The 17744-nt window shown below is 41.8% G+C and overlaps 1 protein-coding gene across 1 annotated transcript; it reads right to left on the reverse strand.

The window, feature by feature from the left end:
* Positions 1–1694: 1694 nt before the first annotated feature.
* On the reverse strand, positions 1695–8141 carry LOC127565058 (uncharacterized). The gene is made up of 3 exons (XM_052002093.1): positions 8134–8141; positions 7624–7773; positions 1695–2757 (listed from the first exon to the last, which is right to left on the reverse strand). Exons 1-3 carry the CDS (start codon positions 8139–8141, stop codon positions 2019–2021), a joined length of 897 nt encoding a protein of 298 aa, XP_051858053.1. The 3' UTR covers positions 1695–2018.
* Between the last annotated feature and the right edge of the window lie 9603 nt (positions 8142–17744).

The raw sequence follows: 17744 nt of genomic DNA on the forward strand, positions 1-17744 counted from the left end.
ATTTATGATCTTTTTAGAGATTGAATTCGAAACAAAGTTATTGTGTAAATAACATTTTCCTTCAACACTTTCATTGATGATTTGTCCATTCTTATCTGGGTAAGGGATTACTTGGAAAGTTTTGGTTTCAAGATTACTCAATGGAATATGGGACATGATGAAAATTTCATTTGTAAGTGTACTGAACCAAGCAGAAGTTTTAATATTCATCAACTTTTCGTGATTAATGTGATCTATTTGATCGTGTTTAAGTAATTTTGGATTAAATATTCCTAAGCGAGTTAATTGTAGGCTTAGTTCGATGTCTTCTATATATTCGGTAAAATGTTCAATGTTAAAAATTAATGAATTTAATTGTTTTTCTTCTTCCAAAATTTTGCTTTGATTATTTATAATATTAATACCTTGATTAAATGTATTTATAAAATCATTAAGATTATTTGCCTGAATTGAATTATGGGCAATAATGTTAATTTGGTTTTCTAATTGTTTCTTATCTTCTTCATCTAACGTGCCAAAAAGGAATTTAAGTGATGATCCTATGAAATCGAATAAACCTCGTTTAGTACGACTTGTTATTCTGATACCTGCCATTTTCTTTTCTAATTTATTCATTAAATATTTTATTTGGGGGTACTTGTTAAGGATATGGCTTTGAGTTAATAATAAATCAAAAGAGTTCTCTATTTGTGTTACGTTTATAGTTAAGCAATGATGTTCGAAGGATATTGGTAAATTAATTGTTCCTGACTCAAATAGGATGAATCCTTGATCATTTTGAATGGGATTTACTTCGACTTGTTGAGTGTTTACAGTTGTACAAATAGTTGACAATATGAGTAACATCAGCAATTTAGGATGTTTCATCATGAGGGCTGGAATTAACATATTTACTTTTGTTAATTATTTTTTTCTTTTTAAACTTCGATCTATAGTGTGTAACTTTTCTACCTCTATTAGTTTCTTCGTAATGTTTTTCATCAAGCTTTTTAATATTACCTGTCTTTTTGAAAGGATTTGTTGTTTTTGATTTAACCAATGGAGCTTGTCTAAATCGTGTATCTACTTCAAAATCACTTCTGTTTTTATTGAGGTTATTTATTTGATTTACTTTATTCTCTTGTGAGTTATATTCAGGGGTTCCTGCATAAATAAAAATATCTGCTGGAGTTCTATTAGTTGCCTTATGTTTTGTTTTATAATTATAAGTATATAATATTGTTTCAAACTTTGTTGTTTTATTCTCTATATTATCGTCGCTTCCTATTATTCTTAACTTTTCATTTATAGTTTTATGAAACCTTTCTATATCTGATATTCCTGATTTACTTTTTGGTTTGTTAATTTTTATGCCTTCTTCTTGTAACCAAATTTGCAAAGCCGCACTGATGAATGCTGAGTCTTTTTCTGCTTTTATCTCTATGGGTTTTCCCATTTCATTGAAAACTTTTAGTAAAGCTCTTTTAGCTTCTAACCAATCTCTACTTTGAACTTCAACTAATGTTGTGAATTTAGAATAAACATCTATACAAGAAAGAAATTGTTTCTTATCTATCATATAAAAATCTATAACATATTTATACCTAACATTAAGTACTTCGGGTGTTATCTCGAACGTGAGTTTTGTATCTCTATGTTCGGTTTTAGCTATGTTGCAAATTTCACATTTGAAAAATTACAAGAGTTTTTGCAATTATAATTCCGCTTTATTCGCGAACACAAAGACTGGACCTAATTGTTGTTGTAGACGACGAAAACGAAAACGGAGTAAATGATGACGCGCTGTAGAGTTCTCACTTTCAACTGTGTTTATGATTCTATGCTAAGTTACATTAAGCCTAACTTAACTAGAGTGGCGAAGCGAGGCGAATTCGCTCAGAGAGCAACAAACGAAAGCTTTATTGCGCTCTCGCTTCGCCCTAATTCTAACAACTTCATGATACTTCATTTACTACTTCTTGCTCTTAATTATTGTTACTCAAATGCGCCAACACCGGCCCCGATGAACGGCTGTGCCTTCATACGATTGGCAGAGGCGCCAATTTGTTTACTAGCCGTTTGTATAGCCCTCCTGAGCTAGTTCGCACGTCTGCGACGCGCACCGCCCCGTCCGCTCCTGGGTACACCGCCACGACTCGCCCCACCATCCACTGCATCGGCGGCTGATTGTCCTCTGCGACGACGACGAGCTCTCCGATTCGCAGATTTGGCTGCAACCGGTCCCACTTGGCCCGTGCCTGCAGGCCCAGCACATACTCCCGGGACCATCGCTGCCAGAACGCTCGCTTGAGCGACGAGACAGCTCGCCATCGCCTTAAGCAACTCAGACCCTCCTGGTCCGGGGTCCGCGATGCTGCCGGTGCCACCAGTGGTCCGCCCACCAGTAGATGCCCTGGGGTTAGTGCCTCGCCGTCGTTGGGGTCGTTGCTTACGGCTCCTAGCGGGCGGGAGTTGAGCACCGCCTCGACCGCCACGACCACTGTCTGCAGCTCCTCGGCCGTGAGCAGGGCGTTGCCCACCGTCCGTAGGAGTAGGTGCTTTGCAGACTTCACACCTGCCTCCCATAGCCCTCCGAAGTGAGGAGCCCTCGGCGGTATGAACGCAAATTCGCATCCGCTTCTTAATGCGAAGTCGCGAACTGCGTTCTCCTCGGCCTCGACTCGCTTCCTTAGCTCCTCCAGATGGCGACTTGCTCCGACGAAGTTCGTCGCGTTGTCGCAATGGACTCGGCTCGGGCATCCTCTTCGACCAACAAACCTTTGGAAAGCCATTAGAAATGCGTTAGTTGACAGATCGGATACAATTTCTAAGTGAACCGCTTTTGACGCAAAACAGACGAACAAAGCTATGTACGACTTGTACGGCGGCTTTCCCCGAATCCTATAGGTTGTCTCAACCGGGCCACAAAAATCTACGCCACAAATTGAAAATGGGCGGAGCGCTCGGAGTCGATCAGCAGGCAAATTTCCCATTATTTGCGTAAGCAACCGAGGTTTGCATTTAAAGCAACGGATGCATGATCGTACTGTCTGACGACAAAGCTCTTGAGCATTGACTAACCAAAGTCGTTCTCTGAGAATTCTCACGAGCGCTCTTGGGCCAGCGTGACAGTTGGTCAAGTGAAGGTACCTCACATAGCTGCGAGCAAATTGTGAGCGCTTCGACAAGAGGAGTGGAAACTTAGCATCATACGAAATAGGAGCATTTACCAGTCGCCCCCGACTCGCAACAACGAAAACGAACACCAAGATCCTTCATACTCATGTATGAAAGGATTGAGTCGTTGTAGCCTCGAGCTCACACGTGTACTCTTACGAACCCTTTCTATATCGTCTCTGAATTCGAAATCCTGCATTACTTCTACTATTTTACTGAATGCTTCTTTCAGTTCTGATGCCGTTGGAACCAGTTCAAATTGAACTGTTTTGTCTTTGCATCTTCGAATGAAGCGGAACACATAAGCGAACACTCTCAACAGACTTGTGTGCGACGAAAAACTTTCGATCGAGTCCACTAGATCTGACTTTACCACTATAGCTGTCAGTCCAACAGCTGTTTTGCGCACTTCCAAATTGCGCGTCTCTTCAGAGACGAAATGGTGGTTAACTGGCCATGCGTCGTGTGGTTCCATCAAGAATGACGGACCACTAAACCACATTGACGCGCACAGTTCAGTCACATCGCAACCTCTCGATACAATGTCTGCGGGGTTCTGCTTAGTTGGAACATGACGCCATTCCACGCTCTCTGACCACTCTTGAATCTCGGCCACTCGATTCGACACGAATGTCGCGAGAGTGGAAGGATGTGACCGGATCCAATGAAGAGTGACTTCCGAATCTGACCAAAGAACCGTCCGTTCAATTGGAGCTCGGATCAGCCTTCGGATGCGGTGGCAGAGTTCTGCAAGAAGGTGAGCTGCACACAACTCAAGTCTAGGAAGAGTCTTAGTCTTGAGGGGAGCTACTTTTGATTTTGAGGTTAGTAATGATACTTTACAACCTTCTGCAGTTTGCGTACGAACGTAAATACACGCCCCATACGCTCTTATTGAGGCGTCGGCGAAGCCATGTATCTCTATCGGTGACGTAGGCTCTGTGAACAAATATCGTGGCACTTTTATGTTTTGCAATTGTGTCAAATTTGACTTCAATTGCTGCCACGATGTATCCAAACTCAATGGTATGGATTCGTCCCACTCCAACTTTTGAAGCCAGAGCTCTTGAAGCAGTATCTTTGCTTTTATAATTAAGGGACTCAATAGGCCAAGCGGATCGAATAACCGCGATGTCACCGAGAGAATGTTCCGTTTTGTCGCTTTAAGACCCATGAATGAATCGTCGATCCGGAATTGGAACACGTCTTCATTTGGCAACCAAATCACACCTAGAGTCTTGGTTGCGTCAGTCTCGGAGATCGTTATCGGCTTTGGTGTACTGTTTGATGCGGAGAACCCAGGAGCATTCGAGAACCACTTCGCAAGTTCAAAACCTGCTCCTAGCAGTATCTGCGACACTTCAGACTTAATTGTCTTCAGGTCCTCGACGCATGCGGCACCAGTCAACATATCGTCAACGTAGAAGTCTTGCCTGATAACTTCAGCTGCCATGGGGTGCGAGGATTTCGCAATCTCGCTCAGCTGGCTCAAACACCGTATGGCCAAGAATGGCGCTGGCGCAGTGCCATATGTTACAGTATTTAATCTGAATAATCTCAACGAGTCTGATGGATCTTTTCTCCACACTATGAGCTGATAGTTTCGATCTGCCTCGTGCACCATAACTTGGCGGTACATCTTTTTGATGTCGGCCGTTAATGCATATTTATGCAATCGAAAACGAAGCAGAGTCGAAAACAGCTCTTCTTGAATGGTCGGCCCGACCATAAGAATGTCATTCAACGCCTTATGTGTCGAAGTGCGACACGAAGCATCAAATACGACCCTCAGCTTTGTCGAAGTGCTTTGGGGTCGTAATACACATTGGTGCGGAATAACATAGTGTGGTGTACTTGGAAGGATGTGACTCACTTCGGACATGTGGCCCATCTCTACATATTCTTCCATAAATTCCAAGTACATTCGCTTTAACTCGGGATCTCGAGTTAAGCGTTTTTCAAGCGACAAAAACCGCCGTTTAGCAACTTCAAATGAGCACCCAAGCTGGTGCGGATCTGATTTAAACGGCAGTCTTACTTCGAAACGACCAGACGGCAATCTTTTCACATTATTTGCGAAATGATCTTCACAACTTTGTTGTTCAGCGGAAAGGACTTTGGAGGGAGAGCGCACATCTTCGACAGTCCAAAACTTCAGCAAGGTCTTGTCAATCGAGCTCAAACTTTCTTCCTGATAGCTCAGATTGACAGTCATCTTCTGGTGAGATTTTTCACCAGGAGTGTACCGCCCCGAGACAATCCACCCAAGGCTTGTCTTTTGGAGGATTGGACACTCTGGACCTTGCTTGATTTGGCCAACGGACAATAGATCAAAGAATGTTTCAGCGCCGATAAGAAGATCAATTTTCTGCGGTTTGTAGAAATAGGGATCCGCTAGCTGAATATTGTCAGGTATCTTCCAGCCACTGACATTTACAGTGTGATCTGGCTGATAACCTGAGATCGATTTGAGGATCCATAAGTCGATCGCGTATTCATTGCAGCCAACTCGCGACTTCACCACAGTGTGTATCTTTTTCTTAACTTGAGAATTGGATTCACCAATGCCAAGCAAGCTGATGCACGAGTCTTCTCTACGCAAATGCAGCCGCTGAGCTAGTTCCTCAGTCACAAAATTAATTTGTGACCCAGAGTCCAGCAAAGCTCGGGCTAAGACGAAATCGCCTGAATTCGTCTTTATTTTGATGACTGCTGTGGCCAGGATCACTTTATCCGACACGGTCGCATGCATCGCATGTGAAGTGGATGGACGATCAGGCTCAACAGCGGAGAGACTCGGGGTGGTAACGCTCTACTATTTGTAGTCGCAGAATATATGTGCAGCAACGTATGATGTGAACGGCTGCACACACGACACTTTTTTGCCTTACATTTGGCGACAGTGTGACCCTTCCGAAGACAATTTATGCATAATGCAGTTGTTTTCGCGTAGTCGAATCTCTGTTTAACTGCCAAGGCAGCAAACATCGAGCAACTCACGATGGAATGATCTTCGGAATTGCAATATTCGCATATTTGGGCCTTTTGATCAATCTTATCTTTGAGCGTCGTACACGAAAACGAGCTTTTATTAAGCTGTTTAGTGGAAACGGCTTGGCTATCGGACTTTGTCGAATTCTCAGCTGACAAGTGCTGATATCGACGATTAAGCACAGTTTCACACTCACTCCATAATGGAATTTTCGTGTAATCTAGCTGCTCATCCCACTTCTTCTTTGTCATTGCATCAACTTTGTGCATGACCAGGTGAATAAGGATTGCATTTGCAATCTTCTTATCATCACCTATCGACAACAAAGATCCGTATATCGCAGAGACAGTGTCAATCAAGTTTCGCAACGCTGAAGCGGAGGGCTGCGAAATCTTTGGCAAATTGAAAAGAGCAGTGATATTTTCATTAAATATCAGACAATCATTGTCATATACTCTTTTCAAACTCGCCATTGCTTTCTCATAGTTGTCCTCGGTGACTTGAAACGCTCTCACCGTTCCAAGAGCCTCACCAGAGAGACAAGAAATGAGATGATTGAATTTCTCAATGCGCGGAATTGAATGGTCATTGTCAACAAGAGTCTCAAACAAGCTTATGAAATTTTTAAATTCGGAATACTTTCCGCTGAACTTTGGCAATGAGAGTTTAGGCAGACGGGTACGAGGAGCGGCAATCGGCTGAATCGATATATTGGCGGATGAAGTATCGGTCAACGATTTCACCATCGCCTTCAGCCTTGCCTTTGCAGTAATACAAATCTCTTCTAACTCGCACCGGTAATCGTCATATTCGTCAAATGTCTCAATTCTGCTTTGATATTTGAGAGCATTTTCAATATGCGACGACAACATCTCAAGCCTGCACTCTAGCTCTGTCAAATCTCGACCGATCGTGTCATCGAGAATTTGATTATTAACTCTGCAAATGCTCTTCACACAAATAGCAAGTTTCTTTTTAGAGCCTTCAAGAGTTTCTTTCGAATTCATTTTTTTTATTTAGGTTATTAGAGGAGACGACAAAAAAAAATATAAAAATAAAATACAAAATAAATCTTGTTGCTTCCAACAACAACAACGAAAAAGAAAATTAAAAAAAAAATGTATTATTTTGTTGGCTTGCGGGTATATATGTATGTATATACGTATGTGCGCTTAGCAACAGCACACAACTTACAGCGGCTACGAATCTGGTGACAAAGGGGGCGACGAAAGCGAAAATTGCAACGAACTAAGAGAAGAAGTTCGATGCAATGGAAATAAGAATTTCCTCTAGTCACTTTCACTTAGAAAACAAAAACAATATTCTGCCTAAGCGGTTCACTTTTTTAAATTAAAATATAAAATTTAAAAACAAATGCTCTACTATTACGTATGTGCCAAGAATTGAAAGCGTCACTAGAATTTTGCAACTTGGCAACCAATTCAGTTTTTCGCTTCCAATTTTTCGCACAGTACCTGGAATTGGCGATCTTTAATGATCCCAGCCACTTTCCTCTGTGTGTTCTGCTTGGTGCAGGGTATCCTCCAGCGATGATGCCGAAAAATCCACCGATGACAAACACAAGGAGATCACAGCACTGGCACAAGACAATTGATTGTTTATATCTTTAAAAACGACCGGCGCGAATTTGTTTTGGTTTGTTTTCTGTTTTATATTTTAAATCAAGCACTCGCGTTCAACAACAATTAGTGTCCACCCGGGGGCGCCATGAAAAATTACAAGAGTTTTTGCAATTATAATTCCGCTTTATTCGCGAACACAAAGACTGGACCTAATTGTTGTTGTAGACGACGAAAACGGAGTAAATGATGACGCGCTGTAGAGTTCTCACTTTCAACTGTGTTTATGATTCTATGCTAAGTTACATTAAGCCTAACTTAACTAGAGTGGCGAAGCGAGGCGAATTCGCTCAGAGAGCAACAAACGAAAGCTTTATTGCGCTCTCGCTTCGCCCTAATTCTAACAACTTCATGATACTTCATTTACTACTTCTTGCTCTTAATTATTGTTACTCAAATGCGCCAACAACATTCATTAATTAGATTTTGTATTCGTTTTTGGTAATCAGGGTAATATTTTTCTTAAACCAATTTATTGTTTTTTCTATACCTGGATGTAACAATTTTTTATATGTTTTTAAAATTAATTCTTTAAACTCTGCAAAAGTTTGTAAGTCAATTAATTTTAAGCTTGTTTTCATTATTTTAGTTATATTACTTGGATTTATTATTTCTAAATAAGCTCTTTGGAAAATTGGAAAATCTATTTCATTGTGAAAATAGACAATACTCTTTTTCGAGCAAAGATATTCCTTTATCATATCTTTAGCATATTGATTATTCATTTCCTTATAAGACATTTTTATGTTAAGTTTATGAAAATAGTGGTTTGTTTCAACTTTATTATCGTCACCTTTTATGAATTCTATTTGCCTGTTAAAGTAGTTTAAAGGTCTTTCGGTTATTGGTATGTGATATTGACTGTCCTCTTGAGCACTATGTATAGTTGCTCCTGTGCTAATTGCATCTTCTCCTAAGAAATTCTCTTCTATTTTTATACGTGAAAGTGCATCTGCTACGTTATTTTCTTTTCCTGGTAAATACTTGATTTGATAATCGTATTCGTTTAATCGGATTTTCCATCTTTGTAATTTCATGTTTGGTTCTTTAATGTTACTGAGCCAAACTAGTGGTTTGTGATCGCTTAAGATCTGGAATTTTCTACCGAATAGGTAAGAACGGAAATATTTGGTTGCCCACACGATAGCTAATAGTTCTTTCTCTATAGCTGAATAGTTTGATTCGTGTTCGTTTAAAGTTCGACTTGCATAGCAAATGGGTTTGTGTTCCTGAGATAGGACGGCGCCTATAGCGCCTGCTAGCATCTGTAGTCAATGAGAATGGTTTCTCGAAATTTGGATAAACTAGTATAGGATCGGAAGTTATTAAAACTTTGAATTTTTCAAATGCTGACACATAAGTGGGATCTTTTATGTTTATGGTGGCGTTTTTCTTCAACTTTGTTGTCATGGGTTTTGCAATATTTGCGAAATTGGGTATAAATTTGCGATAAAATCCGCATAAACCTAGGAATGATTTGATTTCTTTTGGTGTCTTTGGTATTGGGAATTCAACAATTGCCTTAATTTAAATTCGTAGTGACCATGCTTGGTTGAAAAGGCAGTTTTAGCAATTGAATCGGGATCCATTTGGATTTGATGGAAACCCTTTGCAAGATCGATCGTAGTGAAGTATTGGCATTTGCCTAACTTGTCTAGGATCTCATCCATATTTGGTATGGGGAATTTGTCGTCAATGGTTATTTCATTGAGGTTTCGGTAGTCAATGACTAACCGGAATTTTTGTTTTCCTGAAGCGTCCATTTTTTTTGGAACAATCCAGATGGGTGAACAATAAGGGGATTTTGATTTTTGAATTATGCCCTGCTCTATCATTTCGTTGATTTGTTTATTGACTTCTTGATCGTAAGCCTGTGGGTATTTATAGGGTCTTTTATATAATGGGTCTTCGTGTTTCGTTTGAATTGAATGCTTAATCGTACTAGTGAAAGTCTAATTTTCACCTTCCCGGTACTGAATATCGCGAAATTCATGTAAAACCTTTTTTAGTTTTTCTACCTCTTCTGTGTTAAGATGTTCAAGTCTGAACTCATTACACTCTTTTAATTCATCTTCGATTGCGAAGTTGAATGGCCTATCTTCGGTCAAGGGTGGATTTGCACAATCTTCAGTGTAAGCTTCTTCAGAATTTTCTTCTTCGTTTTGAAATGTAAATTTATATTCTCCTAATGTAACTGTGCCATTTTCGTAATCAATTTGGGAATTACTGGCTTTTAAGTATTCTCTTCCTAATAGCATATCATAATTTTCAGAGAAATTATGAATGTAAAATTTTTGTTTTGTAGGGCAAAGTCTGCTGGGACCAAAAAGTATACTTTCTGATAATTCGGTAGTGCCATTAATTGTTTGAACATTGATTGGATTTTTATGAATTGGAAAACTGAAAATTTTTTGTTTTTAAAAGGTTTATTGAAGAACCTGTATCAATGATACATTTTAGGTTTACTTCATTCATTTTGATTCTTATGTATGGTGTGTTTGCTCTGCATTTAGTTCCGAGGCACTTTGATGAAAATTTTCACCTTGCTCCATTTTGAACTGGCCACTTTGGCTTTCCCTTTGTCTTTTTACCGGTGGGTTAGGCCCACGGCTTGTTGAGGTGTCCCTCGAATAGTTATAAGGGTTTTGGGTTTGAGCTTCTTTTAGTTTTTTATTGAATTCTTGGTGAAGATTTTGATTATTCTGATTTGAATTTGAGTAATTGATTTGTGGTTTTGAATTGGACGAATCATCTGAATGAGAATTGTTTGAATAGTTTGCGTAAGATTTATTTTGATTCCTACGACTATTGTTTTCACTTTTATGGTTATTCTGAGTCTCATAAGACTCATAAATGCCTTCTGTTTGAGCAACGGCTTTTAGCTTGCTTATTGAAGTTATATCATGCCTTGCTAAGGTCATGTATATCCTGTCTGGTAATTTTCTGGTTATTACATTTTTTGTAGTAATTTTTAGTGCATTTCTGTATATTATTGCTGTGCTACTGTCAGTGTCTAGTGCTAACTTATTGCTAACAATATAGGATTTTCTCTCGAGCTCTTCGACGAACTTACGTAGACTTCCATTCCAGTTGGTGTTGTATAGTCTTCTTAGTAACTCTTCATAAGGTGTCTGTGTCCTGAATTCCTCGATTAGGGACGATCTCAGCGACATCCAATTGTTGGATTGCGTAATCTGAGATGTACGCAAGGCTTCTCCATCCAGTTGTCGTTCAATAGCACCGAAGATTACGCTGCTTTGGCGTACATCAGTTGTTGAGTATAGAGACAGAATAAAATCTATTCTCTTTATAAATGCCGACAAATTTTCTGCTCCGTTATCAAACGCTGGCACGTGTTTGATTTGATTTATACACTGTTTTAAGTGTGCTTCTGTTAGTTCGGTTGCCATTTTTGATTTGTTATTAGTTTGCACACGTGGTTCGGGTTTTTTGAGTTTTTTATTATGACGGGTTTTTTACAACGTTTTTTTTTGTATTAGATTGTAGATGTTTTTGGCAGATACGTTTTGTACAGTTCACAACTAGGACGCGTTCACCCAGGACAATGTTAAAGTCCTTCTAGCGGTTCACGACTGCTTTGTTGATTCAGTAACTAGTACGACGTATCCTACCGGCTGCGCCAATTAAATGTTCGCGGTGCACGAACAGTAAAAAAAATAAAACACAAGGATTTATTTTTGTTTACTTAATAGACTACTTTATTTTTATTTATAAGCTCGCGGGCTACGCGTCTTAAGTGAGGAAAGTGTCTCTAAAAACTAAACTCACAATATGCTGAGCTCTAACATGAAAGTTCTTATTACGACTTGTGGGAAAGAATTTGGAAGGGGAATAATTATGAGTGTTTGTCATGTACGAGAAATTATTCTGGTGGTGGATATATTACTATATTGTATATTCCATTCAAATTAAATAATTCAAATCCAAGCTGTGTGTATCAGCATTTCGTTTTGCTTTAATTCTCGTCCGTTGTACGTTTGTATGTCGCGATAATCGCCGACATACATACATACACACACATATTTTGTGCACTCTCTTTTGTCCGCAGCGGAGTGCAAGTATACATACATATGTACATACTGTTGTGCATGCTGTAACAGCGTGCATAAGTACTTCGCACTTGACATACCCTTTTTTGTTTTTTTTTTTTCGCCAAGTGATATATTCTGTGTGTGTATTTTAAGAGCAACTCTCAGCTCAATTGTCTGTGTATGGGCTTTACTCCAGCCAGTGTTCCACATACACAGGCATACACACACATATACACGCACACATCCATAAAATATAAATATATAATATAAATAATATTGTAATAATTTATTTATTGTTTTTCCAATCCAGCACATTTACATACATTTTTGTTTTTTCCAGCATCTTGTTTTTTGGAATTTTTCAGTGCACTGTTTTTTTTTTTGTTTTGCTTTTTTCGACGAACATTTTTTTTATTGTCGCGGGAAATTTCCCCCGCCCGTCCTTTTGCTTTCGTCGTCTGTGTCCGCTATTATCCGTACCCATTTGGGTGTAAAATACCTCAGCACTGTCTTTGGTATTTTTTCTAGTATTTTTGGTATTTTTTATTTATTGGTTGCTTCTTTCCGTCTCGTTTTCCTGAAAAAAAAACCAAGTTCCATTTGGTATTTTTTTTATATATTTTTTTGATATTCTGGTTTCGAGAAAATATAGTATACAGTCCGTATCCTTGTCGGACTGTAAGAGCGCCCAGTTACTTTCTCATCCTTAATGCGTAGCATGTCATCGGCAAACCCGATAAGAGTAAAGCTAAATTGTCCGTGCCCTCTACTAGCACCGCTAGAACTTCTGCTAGCCCCCCTTTGCCTAGGTCCAAGAAGGAGTCGGCTCTTCGTGCACCCAGCACATCGCCGGTTCATTCGCAACCGAAAAGGGAGGTCCCCGCACGGTCAGCTAGCGTTTCGCCCACTTCCGGTACCAAGCCTCTGATCCTAGTTACGCAACCTCCGTCTGATCCTAAGACCAAGGTTTCTTCCGTCCCAATCCCTCGGCTGCCAATTGTCACTCGCTCGCAAGGAAAGATGACAATCAATGCAGTAGATACAGCGTTGACAAAGTTCATCACCGCGACTGATCGTATCAGTCACTTTGCGGCGCGAGTCAACAATCCTTCTGCTGACAGCCCATCCCTGTACACGTGTCAAGTCCGAAGGCACCAGATGCGTGCCTTGTGCGTCATGTCGGAGGAGAAGACGACAGAAGAGTTGCCTACTATTCAGGCCAAGTACGATTAATGCTATATGTATATCTGTCGGAAGTTGAGAAACTTTTCCATCTCAACTCCAAGATCAGCGGTGAAGCCCATGCCATTGTGTCAAAGCCTCCTTTGACCAATAAAGGGTTTCAGTCGGCGTGGTCCAGCTTGACTGAGCGATTCGAGAACAAACGGTTGCTCGTAAACAGTCAGCTGAGACGGGTGCAGCTATTCAGGAGCTGCACAGCACCATTCAAGGGTGCCTGACAGCCTTAAGGCACTCGAAAATCAACACAGAGAATTGGGATTGCATCCTGGTTTTCTTGTGTTCTTCGAGGCTCCCCAAGTTGACCCTTTCTCTTTGGGAACAGTCGATACAGAATAAGAGCGACATTCCAACGTGGTTCCTTCTAGAACGGTATCGCACCCTAGAAGCAATAGCGGAAGTGTCATCCAGCACGAACGCTCCGACGATTTCACGAGCGTCACGCAAGGAGGCTCCCGACTCCAAGCAGGTCAACTCCTTTGAGAGTAGGGTGACTTCGAAAACCTAGTCCTGCAAATTGTGTTCCCGGGAGAATCATCGTGCCCTCGCTTTCTTCAGATGGGTATCAACGATAGAGTTAACTACATTAAGCAAAAAAGCTGTGTTTGTGTTGTGCACAAGTGCGCACAATTGCTTTACTTGCAAGGGTCGTCATCATATATCTTGCATCGAGTGAACCCGGCGCCGACAGTCACCACCCCACTGCATCTCCGATACAGTCCACTCCTTCCCAGTCAGCTAACGTCCAATCATTCCTGGCAGTAAACACACAAGATGTTCTGCTGAGCACAGCTGTTATTAACGTATGCCATCTCGGCGTCCGCTATAAAGCTCGGGCTCTGATCGATTCCGGATCAGAGGCCACCTTCCTTTCAGAGAGATTGTTCAAACGCTTGAGGATGCCATATACATCCGTGCAAGCCCACGTCTCTGCGCTGACTCAAGCTGTGGCAGCCCAGCCCCGCAAGTACTGTCAATTCTTAATTGGCTCCCCTGTCAGACCAGATTTGCAGATTGAGGCGTCAGCGTACGTCCTTCCCCAGTTAGCGGGGAATCTGCCTTCTCACAAACATTCCTCGATAATCTGCCAAGCATCCAGTTGGCGGACCCCAAATTCTTTGAGAGTTCGCAGATTGATGTGCTAGGCGCTGATATCCTCCCGTCCATTCTGCTCGGCTGCGCTTACCCTAACATTTGTGGGACCCTCCTTGATCAAGAGACCATTTTCGCGTGGATCCTGACTGGCCCTGTGTCGGGATCCACTTCTAAGTCCATTTCATCCTTTTCGGATCGACTGTCCGTCGAGCGAACTCCGCCATTGAAAGAACTCCTCTCCAAATTTTGGGAGGTGGAGGACCTTCCGGCTAGCCCTGAGAAAGAGTCCGACCTTGTCTGTGAGGCTAATTTCAACGCCACGACCGTGCGAACCTCAACTGGTCGCTATATGATCACGCTCCCATTTCGCGATACTGGTCACGTTGACCTGGGTCACTCGAGGGCTACCGCTCTCGCTCAGTTCCTGAGAAACGAGAGCCGTTTAAAGAGAAACGACTCTCTGAAGGAACAATATGACTCCGTTATTCAGATGTATCTGGATTTGGGTCATATGACTCAAGTCCCCCATCTAGTTCCGGCAACTATTAATTTCCACATCACGCTGTTCTCAAGCCCGACAGCACCACCACAAAGCTTCGCGTTGTATTCAACGCCTCCAGCCCGACTTCAAACGGGAAGAGTCTGAACGACATCCTCCACACTGGGCTGATCCTTCAATCTGACCTAACCATTCAAATCCTGAAATGGAGGTTTTTACAATTCGTTTTCAATGCCGACATCACCAAGATGTATCGGCAAGTCCTTGTAGACTCCAAACACACCCGGTTTCAAAGGTTGCTCTTCCGATATACGAAAAGTTGTGCGACTTTGAACTCAACACAGTCACCTTTGGAGTGAACTGTGCTCCTTACTTGGCTATTCCTCGAGATCGACGAAGCTAGGTATTAAATGGCGGGCCACGTCCGACGAGTTCTTTTTCGTCACCGCCGAGATGGTGTCCAAACTATCTTTCACCAATAGAGAAGTGCTGTCGCAGATTGCCAAGTTGTTCGACCCAGCGGGTTGGCTTGCTCCCGTGGTCATTTGGGCTAAGATTTTCATGAAGGAAATCTGGAAGCAAGAAATCGGCTGGGATGACTGCTTGCCGGCGAATCTCTCAGAACAGTGGACCAGTTTTTTGCAAAATTATTCGTCCTTGCAGGACATCACATTTCCAGATGGACCAAGTTCACACCCGGCGCAAAAATCCAATTCCACGGTTTTTGCGACGCCTCTCAGAGCGCGTATGGAGCCGCTCTATATGCACGAGTGGAAACGGCCGGGCAAGTGTTCGTGAGCCTTCTAGCGGCAAAGACTAGAGTTGCACCTATCAAGACGGTCTCTCTACCTCGTCTTGACCTGTGCGGAGCTCTCCTGTTGGCAGAGTTATTCGCCGCCCTCCTACCACACTTTCCCTCACCCGACGCTGAGACGTACCTGTGGACAGATTCCACTATAGTTCTGGCGTGGCTGGATAAGCAGCCATCCAAGTGGACCACTTTCGTGGCTAACCGAGTCGCTAAGATTCACTCAGTGAATGGCACTTGGCAAACATGTTCGTTCCAAACATAATCCAGCCGATCTGGCGAACCGCGGCGTCTCGCCGCAAGAGCTATTGGCCAGTCGCCTTTGGTGGCAGGGGCCTAAATGGCTAACGCACTCACCAGCGCAGTGGCCTTTACCAGTCATTGGGCTCTGAATTGAAGTGTCGAGCGGTGAAGGTCCATGCAGCGCAAGTCCTGTGAGAGGACTTCCTCGACCGTTTCTCCAGGTTCGATCGAGCGATCAGAGTGCTTGCGTATGTGCGGAGGTTTGCCCGGCGTTGCCGCCACCCGTTTCCAGAGTCTCGTTTCCAGAGACGCTCAGCTCTCAAGAGCTTGCAGAAGCTCAGGAGAAGCTGATAGGCTCAGAATCGAAAGAGTGTGCTTCCTTCCGGACACATAACCGTTTAAACGGGTCAAGTGATATTCTGAGCTTGAATCCGTTCCTTGACAAGCAAGGGGTCCTTCGTTCCTGTGGACGCGTAAGAGCGTCCACCTCCTTATCTTACGACGAACGGCACCCAGTAATACTTCCGTTCAACTGCGTGTTTTCACGCCTCCTGGTTTCGTTCACGCATCAAGTCCGAACCAAGTTCTGGATTCCCAAACTAAGGAACTTGGTGAAGACAGTAATTGGAGCATGCAAGACCTGTGTGATCTCCAGTCGCAGCTGAAGGGCGATCTCCCAAATGCTCGGTCGACCTTTTCGCGACCATTTACTAACACCGGAGTAGACTTCGCCGGTCCCTTCGACGTCAAGAGTTTCGTCGGACGGGGCTGCTAGACTACGAATGGGCTTTACTCCAGCCAGTGTTCCACATACACAGGCATACACACACATATACACGCACACATCCATAAAATATAAATATATAATATAAATAATATTGTAATAATTTATTTATTGTTTTTCCAATCCAGCACATTTACATACATTTTTGTTTTTTCCAGCATCTTGTTTTTTGGAATTTTTCAGTGCACTGTTTTTTTTTTTGTTTTGCTTTTTTCGACGAACATTTTTTTTTATTGTCGCGGGAAATTTCCCCCGCCCGTCCTTTTGCTTTCGTCGTCTGTGTCCGCTATTATCCGTACCCATTTGGGTGTAAAATACCTCAGCACTGTCTTTGGTATTTTTATACCCGCTACCCATAGGGTAGAAGGGTATTATAACTTTGTGCCGGCAGGAAATGTATGTAACAGGTAGAAGGAGGCATCTCCGACCCTATAAAGTATATATATTCTTGATCAGCGTCAACAGCCGAGTCGATATAGCCATGTCCGTCTGTCCGTCTGTCCGTCTGTGTGTCTGTCCGTCTGTCCGTCCGTCCGTATGAAACACTGGATCTCAGAGACTATAAGAGATAGAGCTATAATTTTTTTCGACAGCATTTGTTATGTTTGCACGCAGATCAAGTTTGTTTCAAATTTTTGCCACGCCCACTTCCGCCCCCGAAAATCAAAAAAATCGAATAACAAGCCTAATTTAAAAGCTAGAGTAGCGAGTTGGTATATGCAATAATTACTGTAATAGTTATGATTCCTGAAAATTTGGTTGCGATCAGATAAAAATTGTGGAAGTTATTAAAGAAATACTTTTGTATGGGCAAAAACTCCTACTTACTAGGGGTCTGAGTTGCTTTGGCCGACAATCTGGTACATTGTGCCGTCTATGGTATATTTCGAATGCGGTACTATATCGATATACCACATATACCATTTGGTATATTTTTTTAGTATTTTTTAGTATTTTCGGTATATTTTGAAAATGATACCGCAATATTTTGCCTTTATTTAAAATGGGTAGCGGGTATCTCACAGTCGAGCACACTCGACTGTAACTTTCTTACTTGTTTCTAGTATTTTTGGTATTTTTTATTTATTGGTTGCTTCTTTCCGTCTCGTTTCTACTATCTGGGTCGTTTTCCTGAAAAAAAAACCAAGTTCCATTTGGTATTTTTTTTATATATTTTTTTGATATTCTGGTTTCGACAAAATATAGTATACAGTCCGTATCCTTGTCGGACTGTAA

The sequence above is a fragment of the Drosophila albomicans genome, chromosome 2L (assembly GCF_009650485.2).
Source record: "Drosophila albomicans strain 15112-1751.03 chromosome 2L, ASM965048v2, whole genome shotgun sequence".
NCBI classification, from domain to species: Eukaryota; Metazoa; Arthropoda; class Insecta; order Diptera; family Drosophilidae; genus Drosophila; species Drosophila albomicans.